This window comes from Amblyraja radiata, chromosome 27 (assembly GCF_010909765.2).
Source record: "Amblyraja radiata isolate CabotCenter1 chromosome 27, sAmbRad1.1.pri, whole genome shotgun sequence".
Classification (NCBI taxonomy): domain Eukaryota; kingdom Metazoa; phylum Chordata; class Chondrichthyes; order Rajiformes; family Rajidae; genus Amblyraja; species Amblyraja radiata.
In genome coordinates this window covers 11,362,916-11,389,496 of record NC_045982.1, presented here as the reverse complement: position 1 = coordinate 11,389,496, position 26,581 = coordinate 11,362,916, and the positions used below count along the sequence as shown (strand labels likewise).

The following is a 26,581-nucleotide window of genomic DNA, read 5'->3' as shown; positions in this document are numbered from 1 at the left end:
TTCAGGTTTCTGGTTATCTACATTACACTTTCTTGGTGTCTCCTTTGGTCAATCAGCATGTGAACTGATTTAGTCAAAATCACATCTCTAACCAATTAGTCCCACTGAATTCAATCTAAGTGGTTGAATCACAAGCACCTTGGTTGATTACTTCCTCACTGGGATTGGTATTAATCTTTTTAGTTTTGAAAAGTGGGGAGGTTGCTAATTGAGTCATTAGGGTGTTGAAACAGCTTTGACCTGATTCATTTATTTCTCTACTCATACTGGCGTGTCATGTTCTGCATTATGTTCACACATCAGGTTCTCAGTTGTGTTCGTTTGTATAATCTGTGACCGAATTGAAGAATTTAGCTAATTTAGATTCATTAATATGACATCTTTTGTATAATTGGTTTAATAAATGAGTTGGATATTGTGTTCCGTGACATTGTTTAAATTTGTCAAATGCGACTCTTGGTGTTAAGTTGGACTGACTTTGCAAACCTTTGGGAGAGTGAGAAAACAAGCCAAAACATCAGATCTTGCATCGTGGACTTTTGCCAATACATGGACATCACTGTTGTATCAGTTTGGTTTTAATGACTGTGGTTTCTAAGACTTTTATATGGATTTTAATTTTAATTGGCAAAGACCATTCTTATATTGTCTAATGATGTAGTTCCTAAGTATGATACCACAGAGGCTGTGTTGTAGATGGACATTGCCTAATCACCGATGAATATACTTTTGACATATATATTTAAATCTACTCTGGTTATTTTCATTATCCTGCCATTGATTCTTCAACAAGTTTCTAACTCTAAGCAATTCAACCAGTGTCTGAAGCCAACCGATGGTAGATAATAAACCTTATGGTGAATCTGATTCACATCTTCTTATCCACTGCCTTAATAGTGTTTAAAATTGCTTTTTTGGGGACATTAAATCCTAATTGCAGTGGAATTATAGCAGCTGTAATTTGCGTAAGGATCAAATGTGGGGCTGAATTGGCTGAACACTGAACCGTTTTTCAGTTTTCAACCAATTGCTGACCTTGAAAATGAATGGTAAGTGAACTAGAATAGGGAAACAAAGAAATGTTTTATTGTTACTGCCTTCAAAGAGGCAAAAGAATTCTGGCAACTTAAATAAAATGAGAGAAGAATGGTGAAATAATGGGTGAAATCCATTTTGAAACATTTTCTGTAGTTTGGGATCTATAAATACAAGTTGCAAACAATTGATGTTTTGTCAGTAAGGGCAAGTTGGGCCAAAGGGCCTGTTTCCATGCTGTATGATTATGAGAAATTTTATTACTGCACTATTTGTTTATTAATTACTGTGGTCAGGTTTGGAATTGTATTTATTCCCTAGGAGTTAAGATGGTCAATTTTAGTTGCTAAGTCTAGAAAGCATGTTCAACAGATGTACGTATGACTAGAATATATGTATGACTAGAATCTCCATGATTTCAATGTGAAAATGCCCTCCACTCTGCAGTGATTATTCTTCTCAACTCAGCAGTGAACTTTCCTTCGGCAATACAAGTCTGTATGAGGACCAGGGTAAATGATAGACAATCCAAACGTGAAGCTGAACTAAAACTGTTTAAATTAATCGTAACCAAAATGTAAACTTCTTCAAGTGATGTCAGAGCTAAGTTAGCATGAACTTAGATTTTAATTGGAAAGGAACAGTTGAAAAGCTGCCAGACACGATGATCTAATAACTATATCACCTGCAAATTGGATGATTCCAGGCACAGCATTGAGCATTGTGCAATCCTATAATTGCATGACAATAGAAAATGTAGTTGACATTTCTAGCAGAATATTTATTCTTCGTCTCAGTTTCACAGTCACCAAATAATGCTTTGGGTCTAAGAATGAATGAAGACTCAGGGTGGTTTTTGGTTGGTTTTGTTGTGGATTAAAATAACTTAAAATGTTCATCCTCATGTTTTAAGAAGCTTTGAAATGGTTAATTCTCAATATTCTATTGAATCGTGCATACATAGAAAGATAGGTGCAGGAGTAGGCCATTTAGCCCTTCGAGCCAGCACCGCCATTCAATTTGATCATTTTCTTCTTAAGCCCTTTGCTCCTCTGGGGAGCATAGGCTATTGACAAATGCCCTCCACCTCACTCGGTTGTTGGCAGTTCTTTCGAGATCATGGCTGATCATCTAAAATCAGTACCCCGTTCCTGCTTTTTCCCCATATCCCTTGACTCCTTTAGCCCGAAGAGCTAAGTCTAACTCTCTCTTGAAAACGCTTTCTCTCTCTCTCAGAGGTTAGGTCTGTAATACTTCGCAATATAGCAATTAGCGATGAAGCTTGGCAAGAGGAGGAGGTAGGTGGTCGCCAATGTTTAACAGAATAGAACCAGTAATAGGCACTTTAGTCCTTCATGCCAGCTCTGCCATTCAATAAGGTTGTCGCTGTATTTTACCTCAGTGTCATTTTCCTGCAATAAGCAAATTTCCAATCTCTAGTAATTTCCAAAAATCAATTAATCTCTGCCTTAAATATACTCGGTGACTGAGCCTCTTGCAGCACTACTGAGGAGAGAATTCGACAGATTCACTAACTTCTTGGGGGAAAATTAGAATAAAATAGAATATCTGTGGCAGATATTGCATATTAGGTAGGGAGACGAGGATATTCCAAAACTATGTGATTAGAGTAAGTCTTTACTCTTTACTCTTCCATTTAACTCCTTGTGCAGTAAACTATTTGTCCTTTCAATTGCTGGCTGAGCCTGCTCATTAATTGTCAGTAAAGTTTTCGAGATCCCACCGGACACCATTGTTTTCGGTAATTCATTATTTTAAAAGGTGTGGGGGTTTTTTTCTATCAGTGTGGGTGAACTTGTATTTTCCCACCTTATATTCCATCTGTCACATCTATATCCATTCATTTATTACCCTGAAGGTTTTCTGCATCCACCTCACAACCCACGGTTGCATCCACCATTATAGCATCAACAATTTGGTCCCTATTTCAAATGATCAATAGAAATTGTGAGCAGTTGGGGCTCCAGCACCAACCCTTGCAGCGTCTGATGCGTCTTTTGCAAGATAAAAATGACATGTTCAAACTACTGTTTTCTGACAATTAACACCCACTCCATACCTGTATGTTACTCCAAATCCAATGTACTCTATTTTTGTTTTATGTCTTCTTGTGTAGCACTTTATCCAAGGTCTTCAGAAAGTCCATGTCCACATCTACTCGATCTCCCTTATATATATGTCAGAGTCTGAAAAAGCTCTTAACAGATTTATTGAACATTATCTCCTCTCATAAACCTGTATTGATTTAGCCCAAAATATATTATTATTTTCTAGATAGACACAAAACATCTGCCTGAAGAAGGGTCCCAACCCAAAATGTCATCTGTCCATTCTCTCCACAGATGCTGCTTGACTGGCTGAGTTCCTGAGTTTTAAATGGTCTGTTAGCCAGTTTCTTAATACTGTAGTAGATTCCAGCATTTGCCCTGCTACTAACGGCAAATCAACTGGTCTACAGTTCTCTGTTGTCTCCTTCCCTCCTTAAACAGAGGGGTCATTCTTTTTTTTAATAATATTTTTATTAGAAGCAAACACATATTATGGTAAAAATATTTCATGTATATCAGTCGTACATTATTAATATTATCAATTGTGGATTGATTCTGCTTATAGTTTTTTTTTAGATAGAGAATAAGAAAGAAAGAGGGGTTATTCTTATTGGAAGTATGTGGCCACCAGTCCAAGGTCATTAGGCTTTATCGTGTTGGCAGTCATGGGTTCAGCATGGAGGCTGCAACTTATTGGAGGATTATCAGCTCCTGAGAGAACAAGTTAATAGAATACATTTTATAAAGTGGAGACTGCAGTAGTTATTGGAGTTGGTGTTGAGATGTTTTGCACAAAAACGATGTATTTACATGATGCTTTGATATCTTACAAGCATTATCGTAGAAAATGTGGAAACCACAATGGTTTCACCAATACATTTATTATGAATTCTGCAAGATTGGTTTACAAACTTAACATCCACTTGAGTACTCATTAGAAATCATTGGTATACTAATTCAGTGAATAGATTTGGCCATCAATTCTAGATAATATTTGTAATAACGATGTCCCATAACTCATATCATATATAAAAATCATACTTAATGTTTGACTGGCATCTATAAAATATTCTTTATCTCCAACAACTTGCTATTCATATAGAAAAACATGTTATTCAGGTGCTTTATGGTTGACTCCAGTCCTCAGTGGATATCTGGATAAGATTTTGTTTAAAATAGTGCTGACTTGAGAAGGTGGGCTGATTTATTTTTTCATTTTAAAACAGCATATTCATTTATTAAAAAGCACAAAAAAACATATTTGACAAAATAAATTCTTTATATTTAAAATTCCAACACTCAACTACCAACAGGGGTTTTACTGTTATTATCAGGACCAGGGTGTCAAAGAGCTTTGAGAGTGTGTTCACAGCCAAAGTTAACCTCAGTAACAATGACAACTGACATGAAACTAATGCGGCACGGTGGCACAGCGGTAGTGTTGCTGCCTTACGGCAGCAGAGAACCGGATTCGATCCTGACTATGGGTGCTGTCTGTATGGAGTTTGTACGTTCTCCCCATGACCTGCATGGGTTTTCCCTGGGAGCTCCAGTTTCCTCCCACACTCCAAAGATGTACAGGTTTGTAGGTTAATTGTAGGATAGTGTTAATGTGCGGGGATCGCTGGTTGGCGCGGACTTGGTAGACAGAAGGGCCTGTTTTCACGCTGTATCTCTAAACTAAACTAAACGCTTATAAATATTGTTTGAAAAAAATGTTAAGGGGCTGTCCCACTATACGAGCTAATTCAAGAGTTCTCCCGAGTTTCCCCTGATTCGAAATCAGAGAATTACGGTAATAGCCGCTCGTAGGTACTCGGGGCTCTCGTGGACATTTTTCAACATGTACCCGAGTACCTGCCGTTAGCGTTACATGTTTCCCGAGTACCTGCCGTTAACGTTACATGTTTCCCGAGTACCTGCCGTTAGCGTTACATGTTTCCCGAGTACCTGCCGTTAGCGTTACGAGTCGCTAAGAGATGTCCCGAGCTCCGGAATACCCGCTCCGTACCTTCTACGTGCTTACCACGAGTTTGATTTTTTTTTAAACTCGGGAGAGCTCTTGTATTAGCTCGTATAGTGGGACAGCCCCTTAAGTGGGTAATTGGATAGATTATGCAGTAATTGAATGCGTTACTCTGCAGGTAATGTTCAGCCACATCACCCAGACACTGGGGAGGGCAGGAGAATGGAGTTTGGAGGGAGAAAAAGATCAGCCATGATTAAATGGCAGAGTAGATTGAGATGGGCCGAATGGCCTAATTCTACTCCTATCACATGATCTTATTATCATGTATCTTAATCCTTAACTGTAGCATTATGTTTGATTGTTTTTGTTGATTCCTGTGCTATTTATATGGCAGTTTGTGTTTCCCCCTCTCCCCCCCTTTGCAGGATGAAAATACTTGTCATAGTGACCATCAGCAAGATCCTATATCTTTGGCTGTTGAAATGGCAGCTGTCAATCATTCAGTCCTAGCTTTGGCTGGCCAGGGTGGAAGCGAGATCAAGACAGAAGCAATCGACGATGATTGAACGTAAGGCTGAGGGCAATCAGGATTATGTTATAGACTATAGCCACCTTCTTCCCTATTATATGTACTGTTCTGCAAAAGACTATTAGATGTATATTTATCATTCGTTCGTTCGCTGTGTGTTAAATTGAAAGAAAAGTTCTCATTTTTTATAGCTGCCAATGTGATCATCTCATGTTAACATATCCGTGAATAGAGGTTGTCAGGTGTGACTAAGGTTTGCTGACAGCTGACTGTGAACTCAAAAAGGAAACTTTTTTAATGTATTACTGCACATTACTTAGTACAGATAAAACTATTAGCTGAAGGCAAAACAAAAGCATTTTCTATTTTCTAAATTTTACATAGCTAGTTTTTTATTAGGGAGGTACGAACAAAAAGTCAAACCAGACTAACCTGGCCCAAAGTCAGAAGTTGCCAGGGCCCAGAACACATACACTGCAGTTTCTCCAAGGTTCCAACTGCTGGAAACTGAGAAACAAATGGCTCCCATGCCCAATGCTAGATTTTACATGGGCTGTTTCAGATTAGTCTTTGTTCGTTGGTTCCTATTTTCCAGCCTGTTTTGAGAATCAGGGTCAGGGTAGACATCACATAGTCAAAGCCTACATAGTCATTCCCTGATCAAATCATTTATTTTCCAATCTATGTTTTATTTGAAAAATAAATTCAAGTTATTTGTAGAAGATTTGGTTGAACCTCAGCTGGAAGGCATCCTGTGGAGGAGCTATCAACCACCTCTTCGTGCCTATTTGTGCATTGCAATTAAATGATGACATTTATAGTAACAAAACATTACATTTTGGAATTTGCCTCGTAGGCTAAAGAGGAACCAAATGTTTGGATCTGACAGACCTTCCAAAAGAGACAATTCTGCCAATTTCCACTTCCCCAGAAGCAAGCTGTGTGTAATGAGAAGTGAAAACCATTCACTGTTGCAATGATCTCATAAGTTTTATTATAATTTTGCCGATATTTAAGGTCTGTAACTGCAGTACCATTCTTTAATTGTTTTTTTTAACTGTATGTAGAGTGTTACAAACATGAATCCAGTCTCAAATTTGATGTTTTTAAAAAAAAAAGCTAACGAATGCTTTATTAGGGGTGGCGCATTGGTGCAGCTGGTAGACCTGCCAGAGACGCAGGTTCGATCCTGACCTTGGGTGCTATCTGTGTGGAGTTTGCACGTTCTCCCCGTGGCCACGTAGGTTTCCTCCAGGTGCTCCAGTTTCCTCCCACATCCAAAGACGTGTGGGTGTGTAGGTTGCTGATTGGCCTCTGTAAATTGCCCCTAGTGTGTGGGCTGTGGACACAAAAGTGGCATAATATAGAACTAATGTGAATGGTGGTGAGAGTGGACTTGGAGGGCCGATGGGCCTGTTTCCATGCCGTGTCCCTACACTAAACAAAATGGAGATAGATCAAACAATGCAAAGTGTTCGCAAGCTGTTTGCTTACGATCTCCCCATGCTGGAAGAAACTTCTCAATGGCACAGAGGTTTTGATAGATTTGATACTCAGTGCATCTTCTAACAAATCTCTAAAACAGCATCGTTTTTAAATTGTGTTCTTCTGGCATTTTGGAAATTGGTGGTCAATACAGCAATGGCTGCATCTACCACAGAGCCACGTGGGGATTGCCATGTACACCAGGACAGTTCCATTTTACTATTAAAGTTCATCTTCTGTAGCGTTGACTGAGGCATGCTATCCAAGAAATAGTAAGAGTCATACAGCACAGAAATAGGCCCACCGGCCAAACTCGTCCATACTGACCAAGATAGCCCATCTAAGCCAGTCCCATTTACCTGCATTTGGCCCAGATGCGTCTAAATGTTTCCTATCCATATCTAAATGTTTTTTTAAACGCTGTTATTGTACCTGCCTCAACTGCTTCCACTGGAAGCTTGTTCCATATACCCACCACCCTTTAAGTGAAAAAGTTGCCCCCAAGGTTCTTATTCAATATTTCCTCTTAATGTACTCACCCTATTCTTTTCATGATTTAATATATCTCTATAAGGTCAGGTTGCAAGTGGCACTGTTGTATTTTCCCATTGAGGTGCCCAATGACTTAAGATGAACACTAAATGGGATAGATGTCTGGATGAACATTGATAGCATTGAGGATTGTCAGATTCAAACTTTGTGCTCATTTGTAACTGGATGCCTACAGAACAAGAAACCTAGGTAACTCTGTAGCTTTGCAATGCTGCAAAACTTGCTTAAGCAGATCTTTTAAGTTTGTGAGGCAGTATTCCGTATCTTCCAAAGTTAAGGTTGAGGGGAAATTTGACAGGTTCTGATCACTTTACTTCAAGTTCAGTATTCGTTTATGTCCTCCTGAGGAATAACTGCTGTTCCCCTTTAAGTGTGTGTTACTGAGGAAAGCATCGGAGAAATAACGTAAAATCCTCAGGATGTTTTAAATGCATATCACAGACATTTGAATGCCTGTCATAGCCGTGGATTCCATTCTCAATGGTGATTCACAAGCATTCCTGCTTCATATGAAGTAGTTTAGTAAAAAATATTATCACCATGGGCTCACAAAATTACCATAGAATCTGGAAACAAGCTGGTCTAGTCCCAGTCTATAATGATGCTGGTTGCTAAGCTAATAACAGCCTAGATCTGTCCTTCTGTGTTGCTGCTAGGATAATGGCTTCAGTATTTAACCTGCATAAACTAATTTATTGTTATGCCACGACACTGGGAAAAAAGTATAATATTCAGTGATAGGACTTCTTAAGTGTTATTTTGATTACCAGAGTCAGTATTCAAGATCGTCTGCCCTTTAGATTGATGCTGCACGATTAACACTTCAACTAATTTCAATCATGTAGGTAAAGTATTACGATGGTCCTTATTAATTTCTGACACTTATTACATTTCTAGACTGTCTCAGCTTAGTCTCCATTTTGCCGTGGGTTATTCTGGTTCATTCATAGCGCTGAATGTTGCCTTCATCATGTTGTAATTAATGCTTTAGCATTTAAACATTGACCAACTTATACAATGACAGAAAATGCTGGATCAGGATCAGGGAGCACTGGGAGAGAGAAAGAGTGAATGTTTCAGATAGATTACTTTTCATTTGAACAAGGAAAAGTTTGGAAACAACCATTTTCCAGTTGCGGAGAGGAGGGTTTCTGACTTCCTATTTCTGATGAAAGGTCATTGGACTAAATCATTATTTCTCTCTCCACAGCTGCTCCCTGACCTATCGAGCAGTTCCAGCATTGTTCAGAAATCCACATCTGCAAATTTTTGGCTTTTCAGACATTTATTTTGCCGTTATTATAACATGGCATTTTATTGTATGCAGTCTTAAAGAGGCTTCTAACTCATTTTTGTAATGGATTTAAATCCTTATGATGACACAAAACATAACACACAAATATTAATAATTATACTTTCTATCTACAGGGACGCTAAGTTTTGATCACTAATTGACGGGTAAAGAAAATTAAAGTTTTAAACAGAATCATACACATCAATCATATACTTGGTAAAAGAGGATGGGTGATCAGTAATGTATGATATTGCAGTTCACAAGATATGAATTCACTTGTGGATTTTAATAAAAATGACATTTTGTAATTTTTTAGGATTAATAGCCTAACATTTAGGATTAATAGCCTATCAGCAATAATGCCCAGGATTAAAGTATAACAGGAATCAACATTTATTCTCAAGGCATGCTTCACCACCATAAATGTTACCACGGGGACAAGGTTAAGATCAGAGTTAAATCTAATTGTATACAAATATTCATATCAGCTCTTTCAATTAAAACTCGAACATTTAAATGCATCAAACTAACATAGGATTACTGCATTATTTAGTGTGATAAGATCATTTGTACTAACATCATTTGTAATAGAGTACTAACTCTAAATCCAGAAGATGACTACAGTCAATATTTTTACTGCAAATGATACCTTCAATCTGACAGATTTATCAACAAGAACAACAATAAACTGCTAAATGTCACCTATGATACAGCGATTCAGATCCAATAGGAGATAATTTTGTGATCAAGACCTATAGGGTTCTGGCATCTGGATTAAAACAATGGCAAATTTTAAATTAATTATTAATTTTATAGAACCGCTTGGATTAAAAATAATTGATGTCACTAAATTAATTAATAATCCATCTTGGTCAACAAGTATATTCAATCTTTGTTTGCCAACCATTCCGTGGATTCGGTACATCAAATGGTCGATGATCTGAATGGTTGTCTTTTGAAGAATTATCTTGATTGGATCAGAAATATCAGTTGTCTATATGTGTGTCAGCTGCAATGTTGTGTCCCAATGAGCTTCTTCAAAATAGGCAAGGACAAAACCAACATCTGTTTTATGCTTAGGTAAAGAAGTTGTTTTGTAAAATTATTTCTGGATTAACCACTCAACTGTTTTTTTCAATGTTTAGAAATACACAAACTTCCAGGCAGCATACAATGTAAGAAGGGCAAAATATGTTTTTTATTTAAAGCACTAATAATTTATACATCTCTATAAGATCAAAATTTGCCCCAAAAAAACCAAACAGCTGGAGGAGCTCTGTGGGTCAGGCACCATCTGTGGAGGCACAGGGAAGGCCAACTTCTCAGGCTATCCCACTGCCTCCAAGATGCGGCCTACCCACTGAATTCCTCCTGCAGTTTTTTTTTTTCTTAAGAAATTGTATTTTTATAATCTACTTCACGTCCTGGCATGCCATAGTGCTTTGCAGTCACTTAACTATTACTAAACTAAATCACAATTGTATTATATGCTAAAACATGAAATGTATATGAAGATCCCATATGTAACTGCGGGATGAATGACCAGTTCATTCATTTTTAGTAGCATTGACTGAGGGAAGAATGTGGATCAATACACCAAGTAGCAACAATTCCTTTCTTTAAATACTATGATGAGATCTTTTCCATGAGCTGACAGATAGGACAGGACTTTGGTTCAACAGCACCTCAGATAATGCACTTAACATATGTAATCCTGTTTTCCCCACAGTGAAATTTCACTCAGAGTTACCACTGAGCCAAGTAAATAATATTAATTGCACTGATATAGATAAGTATTTAAAAAATGGGTATGTCATAATGCACGACAGCCAATTTCAAGCACCAATTTGTTAAGTGTTGAAGCTTGTACGATTGATTATGTATTTTTAAGGATTCCTCGGAGTGAAACAAGAGCACCCTCTGGTGTCTTGTATTCATTTTGCAGGCACACATTTGAAATATATTTAACCATCCTTTTTGGTTGAATTCTCACACCTTTTGCAAATATGATATTTCCTACTGGAAGTATCTTTTATTCCCTGTTTTAGTCATATATATTTCCTAACACGGAAAATAACAACTTGAATTTGTTGAGCAATTAAATTGCTGGAGCAATTAAAATTAAACTTCAGATTTTCCCATACCCTGCATCTTCCCTTCTTTATTTTGTTGTTAAAAGATAATTTCCAGGAACATTGTATTCCACTATTAGACATCCTATACTATTCAGAACCATGAAATCTTTTAGCTTAATAGACAGTTTAGTTTTTTTTCTGTCCATAAAAGTCCCTCATTGTAAAGAACACAAAATACCAGCTGTTGTGATGCTTGGCTATTGAATTGAAAGTGTATAATTTTAAAGATGAAGGAAGAATCAGTTAGTTAAAGCGGAAACAGATCCGTTCATGTGCAGTTAATTGATTTCATATGGGTTTGGTAGGTTTGGTAAAACTTGTCTGAAGGCATGGGTATCAAGGACAGCAAGGCATAAACCAAGGTTATTTTTCTACTTGTTAACCATGTTATAGTATTAGCAAATATGGATAAAGCTGAGAAAGTAAACTCAACAGGTTGTAGCTGTAACAAAGTGAAAAAAGATGGAGTTAAATTAGGAGGTGAAAAACAAGTTTAAAACAGCAACATTTCAGTTAAATGAAAATAGCAATGTAATCTAAAATAAGACTGGTGGCATGTAATTATATTTTATTTTGATTGGATTGTTATTTTTGAAAAACTTGAATATACTGGGAAGATTACAGAAGGCTGTGACTTTACTTTTCTGCTGGGTTCAATTCTCAAAAATGTTCAGCATTCAACTTTGAGTTCAAATGTGACCCTTTTCATGGAAAGGGAAAGTTGTGAACAATTACAAAACTACTGTGCACTTCAACTATTATTCAACCAACGGCTTTGTGCACTTTATAAATATACTCCATGATTACACTTTGATGTTGATAGTGAAATTTAGGGAACAGTGCAAAATGATTTTAGCTTCCTAAACTGTTATCCCATTTTTTTGCTTTTTTATAACCCACTTCAAATTTCCCTTTCTCAAGAATATCTGGACCTTGAGTCTGAAATAAAAGCATTTAAATCAATAAATACATATGCCTCCCCGTATGTCCATGCTAGGATGGATGAAATGGATATTTCCTACAATTATAAGAAATGTGTTTCCTTTTTTAACACTAACTCGGTCCATTCTGCTCTTCCCCTGCCGTCTCAACCCCCCTGAAGACTTGGATCTTTAAACTCTTACACATCATAGTCAGTTCTGTCACAATAGGCAGTTCAAATAGTTAGATGTATCTGGGTGATTTGTATCAGCCCCATTACAGTATTAGTGAATGTGTGGCACAAATGTCCTACTTTGTACATAATTTAAACTAATTTCCATGTCAACCTCTCCGGGCTACTGTTTCCATGAGGCACATAATTACCAAACATTCTTCACAGCTCAAATTTTTGATGAATCAACTGAGCATCTTAATTGTTGCAAGTAAGAAATCAGAAATGCTTTTGAGGATACCCAGGCCCCCCTATCTGTAGATCATATGTAAACTTGTTCCTGATCTTCAGACCTATAAATCTTCTCCAAATCTTTGTCCATTGTGCTAAAACACTAAGGTTCACAGGATCAAACTGATTGCAGTTGCTGCCCTTATTCTACATAGCACATTGTTGTAGTCACGTATTACAGGGTTTACTTTGCACCTTGCCTATGGCACCAGGCTCATTTTGATACAATTGCCCTCTTCAAAAATGAACTCTATTAATTTGTGAATTACTTATTGGTTTTCACAGATAAAACAAGTTTTAAGTAATCTTTGTGGGCAGAAGCTTGTAATTGAAAACATACATCTTCCAGTAAGTGCCTCCTTTGCTCACTTGACAGTGTGCCTAGTTCAACCTCTGCATTCATACACTGTAATCTTTTACCCATCGACCATGATGATTGTCAGTTTGTTAACTGGCAGTTGTTTCCTTTCATGTTTAGATCAGTTCTTGCAGTCCAAGTAGATTTATGTAAATAATTCTTCATAGAAATAGACATGGTATTTGCTGGCAGGAATCCATTTAAAACCTTTGATCCATTTTAATGAGCAAAGTGGGGACAACTGGACAGACTTTACATCTTGTCTGTGCCCTATCTGATCACAAATCCACAGTAGGAAATCTTGGACCAGGTTAATTGCTCAAGCTACTATTTCATTGACTCCTAAGCACTTCAGGATATACTGAGATTGTGAAGGACTATCTCCAATGTCTTGTTTTGAGATCTACAGCTCAGTGGTTAGAAGGTAGAATTCCTATTTCTCAAAAGGTGGGTTTAAAGTTTTTAAACCAAGAATGTAATTTATTTAAGAGACGTCTACTATCATTTCTTAGAATAGGTTTCTGTATTATTACTGCCTTGATTAATAGTAATGAGGAATGACAGTGCAGTCCACAAATGCTAAATGTTCAAGTTACTGATAAAATGATTACTTTTCAAATGCATAAGCAAGTTATATCTACAACTAAAAGTTATGGCTGGGATTTTAAAATAAATAAATTAAAGCATTAATACTTAATCACTAAGTATTAATGATCATTAAAATGACCATTAATACTGAGTGATCATACTAACACTGATCTACCCATGATCTATCAGTATTAATACAAAATACACTTGACTAGGAATTGTGTTCTTTACTCAAACTCATTGAACTAGTCATAAGAAACTAGTTTTAATTCTGTGGCCCCCAAAGTAAAATTTCTCCAATAAAGTAGATAGTGACAATCATTTTTAGTACTCTGCCAATGCAGATTATCAAAACAAATTGTACCTAGTGGGATGATTAAATGTAATGCTAAACGCTTAAACTTTTTCATATAGTTTAAATTGACTCATCATATTTTGTTCCCTGGTATATATTTAGTTTTATTTTAGTTTAGGTGAGATTTGTACAAATAATCGCTGTAACCATTTCTTTGCTCATCTAATTGAGATGGATGACAGTAAGATTACACAATGACACACCCACATGGAAATTTGACAATTTATTGGACCAACATGGAGATTTGACATTCAAAACAAATTCAGAAAAATCTGACTTGGCGTGTTTGAACCTTGAACCATTAAAAAAAATTGCACTATTTGTCAATAGAAAAGGTACAGTATTATTCTTTTCATTCTGCCAGATTTCAATAGAACTCCTTGTCCTGTGAGCAGTGTGTTGCACTTAACTTTGTATCCTATTTCATTGTCTGGTTATTTAAAAGACAAACCTGGGTTGCTCCCAGCTAGTAATTTCTGTGAAAGACTTCAGTTACGTGTATAACAAACGCAGGTTTTAATTCAATAGTTTGCAAGATAAATATGTATATACATATCCAAAATGTCAATGCGACCCACATCATGTTCTCGATCTGAAGGAGTGATACTTCATCACTCACCAGCTTGCCAGTGTAAATGTCATATTCTAGGGTCTATAAAGATGGTCCATATACATTAATTATTGTAAATAATTTTTAAAGCACTTTTTAAAAATAAATTACTTTTTGTACTCCAGTATGTTTAATGTATAAAACTAGATCAGTTGCATACTTAAGAGAATTATACAAAGTACGTAATTACACTGCCCACAGCACAATACTATATGCCCTGTTAGACCTCCTCATTAACTGGATTAGACCAGCTTCTCAGTGCAGCTTGAAGCAAAACAGAAAATGTATAAATGTGGCTTCTGTGAAAGTGTCTAGGGGAGCATCGCTTTTTTTTTCTGTACAGTTTACAAGCATTACATGTAATTTTGCTGCGAGTTACTTCTAAGTAACTTTTTGAGATACTGTACACTGTAATATCATTACTGTTAAAATTAATTTTTATGCACTGTATTTAAGTAACTTTTCACATGTTCCTTTATCTAGTTTTAAGGAAATACAGGACATCTTGAATCTGTAACTAAACGTAGATTCTACAAAAACACTAATTATAGATTTAATAGTATCTGTTAGACTAATGTAGCAAAACATGCTTGAAAACATTTTTCAGTTAAGCTTGTACTAAAATTCAGCAATGCCAACTATGAATGTGTATTTACTAATTTGTTGACAAATCTACTGCCATATTAGTTAAAGTTCAGGTTATTTTTCACTTAAGGGCACTTGTTAGTGTCAATGTGATGTCCAGAGATTAACTGTATCTACATATGTACAAAAATATGCAACAAAATAATTGACCTACTGAACTATCAGCTGTTGATGTGACTATAATATTGTGGAATTTATAAAAGTAGCCATGTTCTGTTTACACTCATTTTTAAAATCACACTCCCCAATCCAGGAAGTGGTCTTTCAGCACCTTCAATTGGAATTGTAGGTCAGCCAGCAGCAGGTATCTGTAATGAAGTCTCTTCTCTCTACTCCACCATCAGGTGCACATTTGGGGGGGGGGGGGGGGGGGCATGGGTGATGAATTAGTTGGGGTGGCTTATACCAGGCTATTTTTCCCTCATTAATATAACTGCAAAGATAGTGCACACAGTGGGTGAGATGAGAATTGAAGGAGGTCTTCACAAACCTGGCTGCGAATGTGACCACAAGCTGAGCACTTGAATTTAAACAGGATATGTTGAAAATCAAAGATCAAAACCACAGAACTGTAAGCCAACCACCTGACACTACAGGGACAAGATCAGTGTTAATCATGCAGTGCGTGATGGCACATTAGGAGTAAAGTGCCCTTCTATATATTCTGTCCCAGGAAAGTGACTGGAAATAAAAGGAAAAGGGAAACGTAAAAAATATTGGTTTAACTGTATTCTGTGCTTGTGTATCCTGTCCTTTGTTCCGTGTCCATACATATGCTTCCATATGTATATAATTTGTAGTTAATGGTCTGGATTAGTGCCTTTTGACAGTAGACTGTTATAGAACCCAATTTATAGTTTTTGTATATTTTCATTAATTGAAATTTTGGTTAGCTCAAATTTTCTTTACCCCAATAAAGCAATAAGTATGTTCAAACAGACTTGCTCTTTTTCTTTGGACAGATCGTAAAGAAATTCTTATGCATATATTGTCATTGTTTTCCTTGACCATTACAATGATTGAAAACAAGTCAGAACACTTTTTTCCTACAGAGCTCATTTTGATGCAATGGGCGATTTAAAATTAGAGGATAATTCTTTAAGGGACAAACAGAAATATCCTTAATATTTAAGCCTAGTTAAATACAATTCTCACATGTTTAAATGCAGAGTTGTCTTGCTGCTGACAGTCCTGCTGTGGCAATAATTTTATAATATCCAATTAATGAGATAGCTGGACAAAAGATTACATTTTTGCAGGCTTAGAACACAAAAAAAATGAACAATTAAAATTTTTATCTGCAAATAGAAAGTTGGTTTAAAAATTTTTTTATTTTGCATGTTGAATGTATTTACAATAAATCTTCACAAAAAAACATTAAAAGTACGAAAAAATGAAATCTACAAAAGTTATGTCTAACAGCCACTACCATCACACATATTCTCCGCAGTCTGAGATGATCATTTTTTGCTTAGGTTTTCCATCTTTAGAACCTTGAGCCTGGGAATAATAAAACGTGTGTTATGGATATTTCAAGGAAAAACAAATCTTCAATTAAACATTCTCAGTAAATTAAATTCTTCATTCACATATTTTAAAAACAAAATGAATAAACGTTAATCCTTTTAAAGGTACCAAAGGATTAATAACATTTGCTGTCGTCAGACTGACTGATGTTGGACAATATTAGATGGATTACCAGTTAATGTTATTTTTACCGCACATGAAAATATGGCCAGTTTGTTTTTTAACCCACCAGCTAAACAACAGTGAATATCACACCTGCTGCCCATACAGTTAGCCCATAACCTCACACACCCCATTCATTCTTCAGTAATTTTCATCTGCACAGGATTTTGTTTTTAGGAGCTTGTGATTTAATTTCAGCTGTTTTCCAAACCCTGATCCTGGTTCATATTCTCCAATCTGTCTTTACTTGCTTCAATTTCTTGACTTCTGCAAAAAATGGTCCTGTTCTGCATCACTTCTATGTCAAGTACCTCCGAGTCCCACTATCTTTTCTAAAGAGCAGCATTATCAAACTTACATTCACCGTCATTACCCTCGGTCCTTTCTTGTTGTGCCATTCAATTATTTGAGAATATTTAATCATTTCAATGTCAAATGACTTATTAGGTTTCCCTAAAAAAATTATTTGATTTTAGATTCAATTTAAGAGTCTGTAATATTTTTATAAATACACTATCTTTGTAACTCACAGGAAATCAACCATATTATGCATCCTCCTTAGTATAATGTACTTGTTGCTAAAATACATCTAATTCTCACTGAGAAGGATTACAATTGCTGATGGAATACCTTTAAAAAAAGATTGTTTTTTAAATTGAGCTTCAGATATCTTTTATCTATATAATATATCATTACATGCTATGCCTTTGTTTCTAACTTATTTGGTGCCAATGACAGATAATAATAGCTCCCAGAGATGTTAGCTACAATCCTAGCAAGAAAAGTTCCAGGTAATATCAACGCTTTCCATTTAGTTACACTACTCAAAGCACAGAAGCGGAAGTGTTGGGAGGAAGCCATAATGAACCCACTGCGGAGATGAAAAAAGCAAGCAATTACAGGATGCGGAAAGGATTGGACTAGAGGTTTGTACTCACTTCCATCTGTCTGACAATATCCATTCCTTCCACCATTTCCCCAAATACTACGTGTTTTCCATCCAGCCAGTCTGTCTTGTCGAGGGTAATGAAAAACTGAGATCCATTTGTATTGATTCCAGAGTTTGCCATTGACAGCAATCCTAAATAACATCCAGAGATCAAAACTTTAACTACAAGACTGAGTAAAGAACGCAGTGATAATGACTTAACATATCTTCGCTAGAGAGAATGGGAGATTCCCTTCTTTTTCATCAGCCTCTTAGGTAGTAATAAACGATATCTGCAACTGAAATACAAAGATAGTTTTGTTTTTCTTAACAAAACTTTGTGCATTTACCAAAAGTTCCAGGTGTATGAATCATCAAACAGAGTTTACAGGTTACATCTTTGGGTAAACTGCTCAATGGGGATAGAGGTGGCAGGTACATGATTGCAATATTCTCCGAGATCAGGAAAGGAAGAGAAAGACAATTCTGCTCTGAATTACACTTATTATTGGAACAATCAGCTTCAGGGGTGATGCCTGCTGATGTCCACCATCTACAATTACCCACAAGTCTGTCCACATGGACACAAAGCATTAAATCATTGAAGGAATCCTGCTGTAGCTTGACCAAAATGGGGAGCGTCTACAATGCAATTCTCAGTAAGTTCTTGTTTACTATGAGGCCATTTAAACACAATTTCCCAGTTAAACCGTAACAAACCTCTATGTAAATGAATTTAACATCTATAACTTGTTCATTACTGTTCAACAGCAGAAAGGCAAGCCTCTTTATTTGTAGTTCACCAGTGTAGGACCAAGAGATTATAACAGACAGAAATAAGTAGAGAATATTAAAATTTACAGTAACTGCCTCAACAATTTTGGTAAAATGGAAAGCTGCTATTACAGTAAACCTTCGATGCAATGGACCATGCTGATTGTCCGCTATAACTGAGTGTATTCTATGGCATGTCATGTGTGCAGACGCAACAATAAAATGTAGGCTGAGCAGTAATTGCACTGACAGAGGTGCCTTTTTTCAGCTGAAACATTAAAGCAAAGCACAGCTGCCCTAAGCCATAAAGTTCCATGGTTGCAAATTCGCTTGGTGGTGCTGGAAGAAGCTGAGTGGGCTGGCAGTGCGGTGAAATTCAGTTGATCTGTCCGCTGTAACTGAAATCCTTGATAAAGTGATCCATAAAACCGAGGGTTTACTGTATGGCTTGGCTTTTTTCATATATACTATAATCACAATACCTGCCGCTGAGTGTTTCAGAATATAGTTTTCATCGTCAAACTTCCTGCCGTAGATGGATTTCCCTCCAGTACCGTTGTGATTGGTGAAATCTCCACCCTGACACATGAACTGGGGTATAATTCGATGGAAACTGCTGCCCTTGTAACCAAATCCCTTCTCGTGTGTACAGAGGCACCGGAAATTTTCTAGAAGAAATGTTTTTTAAAATATGCATTTTAGAACAATTTGTGGAATCTTGATAAATCAATCATGCCAGTTATTAACAAAATCACAGCTCCCTATGCATCCCATTGTGGAAGATTTAGGATGGTTGTGCAAAGGATAACATTAATTAGATGGAGAAACCGATTCCAACAAACACAGCCTAGCAACTCTGGGACAAAACTTGGCATAAAAGGCTGTGATCTAAGTTGCTTGAGTCGATTGTTAAAGATGTTATAGCAGCGCATTTGGAAAGCAGTGACAGGATCAGTCAAAGTCAGCATGGATTTATGAAGGGGAAATCATGCTTGACTAATCTTCTGGAATTTTTTGAGGATGTAACAAGTAGAATGGATAAGGGAAAGCCAGTGGATGTGGTGAATCTGGACTTTGACAAGGTCCCACACAATAGATTAGTGTGCAAAATTAAAGCACATGGTATTGGGGGTAGGGTATTGACATGCATAGAGAACTGCTTGGCAGACAGGAAGCAAAGAGTAGGAATTAATGGGTCCTTTTCAGAATGGCAGGCAGTGAGAGAGGATTTGAGTTTAGGAGCAAGGAGGTCCTACTGCAGTTTTACAGGACCCCGGTGAGACCGCACCTGGAGTATTGTGTGCGATTTTGGTCTCCTAATTTGAGGAAGGACTAGATGCAGGAAAAAATGTTCCCGATGTTGGGGGAGTCCAGAACCAGGGGTCACAGTTTAAGAATAAGGGGTAGGCCATTTAGAACTGAGATGAGGAAAAACTTCTTCACCCAGAGAGTTGTGAAGCTTTGGAATTCTCAGCCACAGAAGGCAGTGGAGGTTAATTCACTGGATGTTTTCAATAAAGAGTTAGACTTAACTCTTAGGGCTAAAGGAATGAAGGGATATGGGGAAAAAGCAGTAACGGGGTATTAATTTTAAATGATCAGCCATGCTCATATTGAACAGCAGTACTGGCTAGAAGGGCCGAATGGCCTACTCCTGCACCTATTTTTCTATGTGTTTAAGATGGCAGAAAAATGGCAAGCGTAGCATCTAACTTGAACTCAACCAAACTCATAGCAGGCATTTTATCAACTCAATATTTTCACTGGGAAAAGGTGCCACTTCAGCCCTGCAGCGGAACTGTCCAAGCTTTCTGTCTTTTTTAGCAAGTTTGACATAAACCAGGTGAGTCACATATGCAGTACGTTGCTTCCTCTCTATTTGGACACATCAACAGATCACGGTATTTTGATTGATTCCATAACAGGAAACAAATCCCCAGAGCCATAAAGTTCATATGGGACAATCCAGATGCAGTAACTACAAGCACAAATACAACATTACCAAGAATGTCCCAAGATCTACAGCATGGATATGCAGGCTCAGGCAACTCAGTTGCGAGGCACAGAGATACGGTAGAATAAAAGAAACAAGTGTAACTAACAAGGCAGTTAGTCCGGAATAGGATCTATCTGATCTTTGCTCACAAACCATAAGAATGCATCTATATTATGTTCCTCTTTACCTGCAGTCATTGGTACAACGTCAGCTCGTAATAAAAACCGTAATCTACCAACGGCCTTGTTGGCAATTTTGATGTCCATGTATACTTGAGGATTGGATCTTGATTTCTTGGCTGGTGGCTCACCCTTACGAAATAATATGTTTTTAATGAGTAAACAATTATGAATGTAAAGGAAATTTTAAATTCTGAAAAGTTCCCACACATTTATGAAACAAATTTTAAAGTCAAAAACTTTTTGCTCATCGCATAATTGAACCCACAAACCAGTGTTAATTGTGCATCTGGTAAGTTATGAAATCCATCAAAAATATTGATATTATCTGCACGATTGTAATCGTATCGTCTTTCTGCTGACTGGTTAGCGATGCAACCAAAGCTTTTCACTGTACCTCAGTACACATGACAATAAACTAAAACTGAAGAAATCACAGAATTCCGCTTGTGCCATCCCATCAGAATTGGATGATTTTCTAAGGAATGTGTTGATAACACCAATAGTTTTGCTTTGTTTTTCTAACTTACCCAATGCACAATTGATAACAAAATGTTTGTTGGTCTCACGGTAATTTTACAACACAACAAAACAGAGACCATTATCATTGGTTGAGTACAGGCCAGTTTCCTCCCACATCCCAAAGTCGAGCGGGTTTGTAGATACATTGGCCTCTGCAGAATTAACGCTAATGTGTAGGGAATAGACGCGAAGGTGGGGTAACATAGAACTAGTGTGAACGAGAGACCGATGGTTAGCGTGGACTTGGTGGAACGAAGGGCTCGTTTCCATGATGCATCTTAAAACTAAAACATTCAGTGATGCAAGACAAAATAAAACTCACCTCCTTTGTTTGTGTTTCTCCACCTTCTCCTCCATGCTCCTCACTTCCATTTTCCTCCAGGGTCTTCCCAGCAAATTTCTTTAACCAGTCATCATCTGACCACACTAGATTGAAAGAGACACCACTTACATTTCACTCACAGATGAATGAATACTATTATATCGGTTTCTTCTCCATCATGTTGGATTATCACTCCTTCAATTTAAGCACTTACTCCACGATACAGCAGATATATATTTGGTACTTTCCATATTTATTTTCAATCACACCTCACATTTCCTTCATTTCCACCCCTACTCACTTGAAGGTTTAAATACTCAACAATATCAAAGCTTAAAAGAACAAGATAAAGTCCCAACTAAGTCCCCTTGTAAATGTTTTTTTTTGTTTTACATATGTTATATATATGTTATATATATATATGTATATATCCAGTAGCAGCTATCAATTTGAGAAAAATCCTTGTTCTATATAAAAGCACATTTTTATTCCTTACCTGCTCTTGACGATCCGTCTTTAATTCGCATGGGTTTTGCCAGGTTAACTCGGATTGTCCTTCCAAAAAGTTCAGACTCATTCTGATTAATGACATGAAGATAAAGGCTAATCAGGGTAATATAATGTAATATAATATAATGATATTCATCATTTAGCAAAGACACATCCTCCATTCTTGCTTATTTGGTATTTTAGCAAGTTTCTGTTCTCAAACATTTTAAATTATTAACAACTATTAAAATAAAATCTTCTTTTCCATATTTGCAAATTGTAATATTTTCCCCACTGTTTGCCACTTACCATGTTATCAATGGCAGCTGCAGCATCCTGGAAAAATAAGTGTAAAGTTATAAGCCAATAACAAACAGCATTGCAGATTTATTTTATTTTATTAATTGAACATTATATTTGGTCGATGCCTGAGAGAAGAAGATCTGATTGGTGGCAATATAGGTGAATGAAATAAAGCCATTAAAAATAAAATGAATCATATTAGACCATGAGGCACCCTTTGAACTGTTCACATATTCATAAGAAATATGAAGTATTTCTCTTCCTGAAACATTCTTGAATGTCTGTGTCACAGATAGATATAAGAAGGGTCACAAGAGACTGCAGGTGCTAGAATCCAAAATAAAGAAAAATGCAGCTGGAGGAATTCAATGTCAGCATCTGAAGAGGGAAATGGACAGACAACGTTGAATCAACGCCCTTCAGCTGCTCTGGTCGTTAGATCCCTGTCCAGATAAAGGGTTTCAACTCAAAATGTTGACAGTTCATTTTCCTCCACAGATCCTGCCTGAATCACTGAGTTCCTCGAGTAGCTTGCTTTCTGCTGCACGATTCTGTTGCAAATAGATGGGGGCTGGGAGTGAGGTGGCACATTCAAGTCCCCATTCAAAATCCACACTCTAACCGATTGCCACTGGGTAATAATATCACGCAGGGGCAAAAAACAACCTGCTGGAGGCACTCATTGGGTCAGGCAGCAACAAGAGATGCAGGTTCCCAACCAGAGACACTGTCCATTTCTTTCCCTCCGCAATTGTCATCTGACCCGCTGAGTTCTTATAGCTGTTTTTAGCTCCAGATTCCAGTATCTGTCATCTCTTGTGTGTCCAATATATTTTAGGGGCAGCGCAGTGGTAGAGTTGCTGCCTTACAGTGCCAGAGACTTGCTCCTGACTAACGGTGCTGTCTGCATGGAGTTTGTACCTTCTCCCTGTGACTGCGTGGGTTTTCTCCGGGTTCTCCAGTTTCCTCCCACACACCTAAGACATACAGGTTTGTAGGTTAATTGGCTTCGGTAAAATCGTAAATTGTCCCTAGTGTATAGGATAGTGCTAGTGTACGGGGTGATCTGTATAGAAGACAAATAGAAGACAAAGAGGTCTTTGAACACAAAACTCAAAAAACTAAAACAAACAATCTTAATTCCTGGTTACCAGTACCTCCAATTTTTTTCACTTTCCATTTGCCATCTCAGATTTTCCTGACCTTTACCATAAATTTCACAACATTCAACATAAACATATATGAACGGTATCACAATAATCACAGCAAATCATATTATCCTTTCAATATATTTTAAACAAATTATAAATAAAAACTTTAATTTGTGTCATTTGGTCATAAAACATTTGCCAGCTGACATCCACATCTTTCACCCATGGAATATTAGTAATATTTCCATGAGGACACTGAAATAACAAAATATTATTCAGTGTTTAAATCACAAATCCAAATTGGTTACTCACTATTAAAGAGTAAAATACAAAACTGGTACTCATGTCTGAAAGTTTATGTTTGTTTAAAGCTATTAAAAAAACAACATCTCACCTCAGCACCCTCAAATTCAACGAATGCAAAACCTCTGTGTTTCTCTGAAGAATAAAAGAAGTTAGATTTGTTAGAATTTTATTACATTATTTACCAATATAAAACATCAAATTTCACCAGAATTAACTCTTTACAAATTTTAACATTTAAACAATTATTTGTAAAATTAAATCGAGATTTAGGTTTTAGAATAAGAATATTAGAACACCAGAATTCAATCATTAGGATTGCTCAAGATTTTATATAAATGGGCACAAAAAATTCCAAATTACAAAGAATATATTAAATATTAAGATTTTGTATTTGCTCTGCTGCTGACCAAATCAGACATAATGAGATGAATTTATGAGCATTTACCCGTCTCATAATCCAGTGGAATTTGAATGTCCATAATATCTCCAAATGGAATAAAAGCTGCATGAAGAACCTTCTCATCTACCTCTTCAGCAAGGCCACCTGGTAAAACAAAATGTCCATCAAATTAGTTCATGTAGCTAAAAGAGCTCTTGATATTGATGATCCAATTCACTCCTCTCACCAGGATCACTAACAAGCATATTTTAAAAGCATAATCATTGGTCATATTGATATCCTCTGATTCCATCGTATCCTCCAGCACTTGCATGTCATACATCTTCCAGAGTTCCTGAACAAAATATCGCACGATGAACATAATGTGTGAATATAGCTAATCTAATCCCATAAACAAGGCACTGCTCACCAATTGAATCATACAACATGGAAATTGAGCCAGAGAGCCAGTTTCAATGCTTTATGACCCTGACTTTTCTCAATGTCAGTAACAATTGTTTCATGCCCTTAAGCCCATTAAAAAAGGAACAAAAACTAAACCTAGTTATTGTGTAAAACCAAACATAATTACTATCACATTACGCATGAGCCTGTAGATTCTGAAATCTTGAACAAAAATTAAAGTGCTACAGGAACTCTGTGTCACCATCTGTAGAGGGAAATGGACACTCGATGTTTCAGATCAGGGCTCTTTGTCAGGCTGATGGAAAAGAGGAAGCTGGTGAAGAGAGGTAGGGGTGGGGCAAAATCTGGTGGATGGTAGGTGGATACAGGCGAGGAGGACTGGTTGGCATGAGTGGAGATAGTGACAAAGGCTAGAGGTGAAATGGAGACAAAAAGGTGCCAGATAAAGGTGTGAAATGTAAAGCCAGAGGGAGGGATATGAGTGGAAGGGGACAGGAGGGAGTTGAAAGAGGAAGGTAAAAAAAGGGGAATAGGAGACTTGGAGTAAGGAGAGGTAGAAGATGTTTGTCACATCTAATGGACAGGTTAGCATCCTTAAACATTAATGTGTGCTCTTGCACCACAGACCTGCACAGACACAGACCCCCCCCCCCCCCCCAAATAATTTGGAATTATTACTATAATAATTATAGCAGTTGGCCCCAGAGCATTCCAACTGTTTATTTCATTATTTCCTAAGAAACAGAATCCGGGAAAGTTTTTTAATGAAAGTGTTCAGTGCTAGACTGAGGACAGGCAGGGCTTCATAGTGGAATCCCATCAAAGGTACTGTAGATGCTGGAATCTTGAACAAAACACAATGTGCTGGAGGAACTCGGCGGGTCAGGCAGCGTCTGTGGAGAACAACATGGACAGGGGTTGTTTCGGGGCCAGCACTTTGTGTTTTATATTAAAACTCATCAGTGGGCTGCCTGAGGCGATGCCGGGCATTGAGCCGGGAGGAGGGTTCCAGCTTTCACTGTACCGCTGTACCGGCAGCTCGCAGCTCGCTTCCCGCCCGCCTCGTGCCCCGAGAAGGGGCCGGGCCAGGCCAGACCAGACCAGGCCAGACCAGGCCAGACCAGGCCAGACCAGGCCAGACCAGGCCAGACCAGGCCAGACCAGGCCAGACCAGGCCGGGGCTCCTCACTCACTCACCCACATACAGCACCCGCTTGGTCGCCGCCATCTTGTGCCGAACTGTCCCACATGAACCCTGAACTCCAGCTCCGCCTCCCCGCCGCTCGTAGCCTTCATTCGCCTTTAATCTTCGTTTATGTTCATTTTTACTTCATGGAACGCAGAGAAAGGGGACTTAGTTAACAGCTCCGATTTTTCTTTTTCTTCAATGTTTGAACCAGGTCATTGTGTGAGTGAGAGGGTGTGTGAGAGATGGATAGATAGCTAGACAGATAGATAGAAGAAGGGTTTCGACCCGAAACGTTGCCTATTTCCTTCGCTCCATAGATGCTGCTGCACCCGCTGAGTTTCTCCAGCATTTTTGTGTACCTTAGATGTATGTAGAGTTAGATGTGGGGGGATAGATAGAGATATATATATAGAGAGAGAGATAGAGAGAGTGATGGGTCGATCCTTGGGTGTAAGGCTTCATTACAAATGTTCCTTGAGTTGTTCCCACAATTTCCACCTTCTCGGGCTGAAAGGGAATCGTATCTCGTTAGCATCGTACTTCTACACTGGACTACAAAAAAATGACCTTTTATCAAAAGTTCCTTTTTGGCTTCACGTTATTTCATTGCTCGGGAGCTCCAACTTCTTGAATCCGCCACTAATTCCTTGCTTTCAATGTGTGAGCTATGGCTTTGCTCCGCATCGCCTCAGTAGCATAGAATGCTTCTGTTGTAGATGGTTAAAACTGGTCGCAATTTAATCGGAACACGGAGCAATTTTAGCATGTCATCCTTGACTATTTATATTAGCAATAAATCTGTAGTGTCCTCATCAACGAAGCTGCCATGAAGAGGGTTGACAGTTTCAAATTCCATGGTATTCATGTTACCAGCAGCCCATCTTAGTCCAGACATGAAGAGGCAAAAACAGCTTCTTCCC

At 37.6% G+C, this 26,581-nt stretch overlaps 2 protein-coding genes and 1 long non-coding RNA gene across 10 annotated transcripts in view; 2 read left to right on the top strand and 1 right to left on the bottom strand.

The window, feature by feature from the left end:
• LOC116988434 (homeobox-containing protein 1-like) overlaps nucleotides 1-6,707 on the top strand; it is a 36,955-nt gene extending 30,248 nt beyond the window's left edge. For 4 of the 8 annotated variants that reach the window (XM_033045123.1, XM_033045124.1, XM_033045119.1 and 1 more), the window contains one exon: nucleotides 5,499-6,707. In XM_033045123.1, the coding sequence (XP_032901014.1) occupies nucleotides 5,499-5,639 (141 nt within the window). In that variant the 3' untranslated portion in view covers nucleotides 5,640-6,707. Of the gene's footprint in view, nucleotides 1-5,467 lie in introns of all 8 variants that reach the window. The other 4 variants (XM_033045121.1, XM_033045126.1, XM_033045125.1 and 1 more) reach the window with 4 other exon arrangements.
• A 207-nt stretch (nucleotides 6,708-6,914) lies between these two features.
• On the top strand, nucleotides 6,915-15,004 carry LOC116988433. Its single transcript, XR_004415935.1, has 2 exons — nucleotides 6,915-12,497; nucleotides 12,561-15,004. It is a non-coding gene; the product is annotated as an uncharacterized LOC116988433 (long non-coding RNA).
• On the bottom strand, nucleotides 13,964-25,768 carry ppie (peptidylprolyl isomerase E). Its single transcript, XM_033045118.1, has 10 exons — nucleotides 25,670-25,768; nucleotides 24,113-24,211; nucleotides 23,756-23,799; nucleotides 22,217-22,243; nucleotides 21,915-21,996; nucleotides 21,419-21,522; nucleotides 20,583-20,706; nucleotides 18,882-19,067; nucleotides 17,636-17,778; nucleotides 13,964-16,508 (listed from the first exon to the last, which is right to left on the bottom strand). Exons 1-10 carry the CDS (start codon nucleotides 25,698-25,700, stop codon nucleotides 16,440-16,442), a joined length of 909 nt encoding a protein of 302 aa, XP_032901009.1. The 5' UTR covers nucleotides 25,701-25,768; the 3' UTR covers nucleotides 13,964-16,439.
• Nucleotides 25,769-26,581: the final 813 nt, after the last annotated feature.

Bases quoted from the DNA above. Each gene is read 5' to 3' on its own strand.
- ppie (XM_033045118.1), bottom strand. From the start codon at position 25,700: ATGGCGGCGACCAAGCGGGTGCTGTATGTGG. The intron at 23,800-24,112 runs GTAAATGCTCAT...TTTATTCTTCAG, and splicing joins TCCACTGGATTATGAGACGG to AGAAACACAGAGGTTTTGCA. The intron at 21,523-21,914 runs GTAAGGAATAAA...CTTTCAATCTAG, and splicing joins AGACGGATCGTCAAGAGCAG to TGTGGTCAGATGATGACTGG.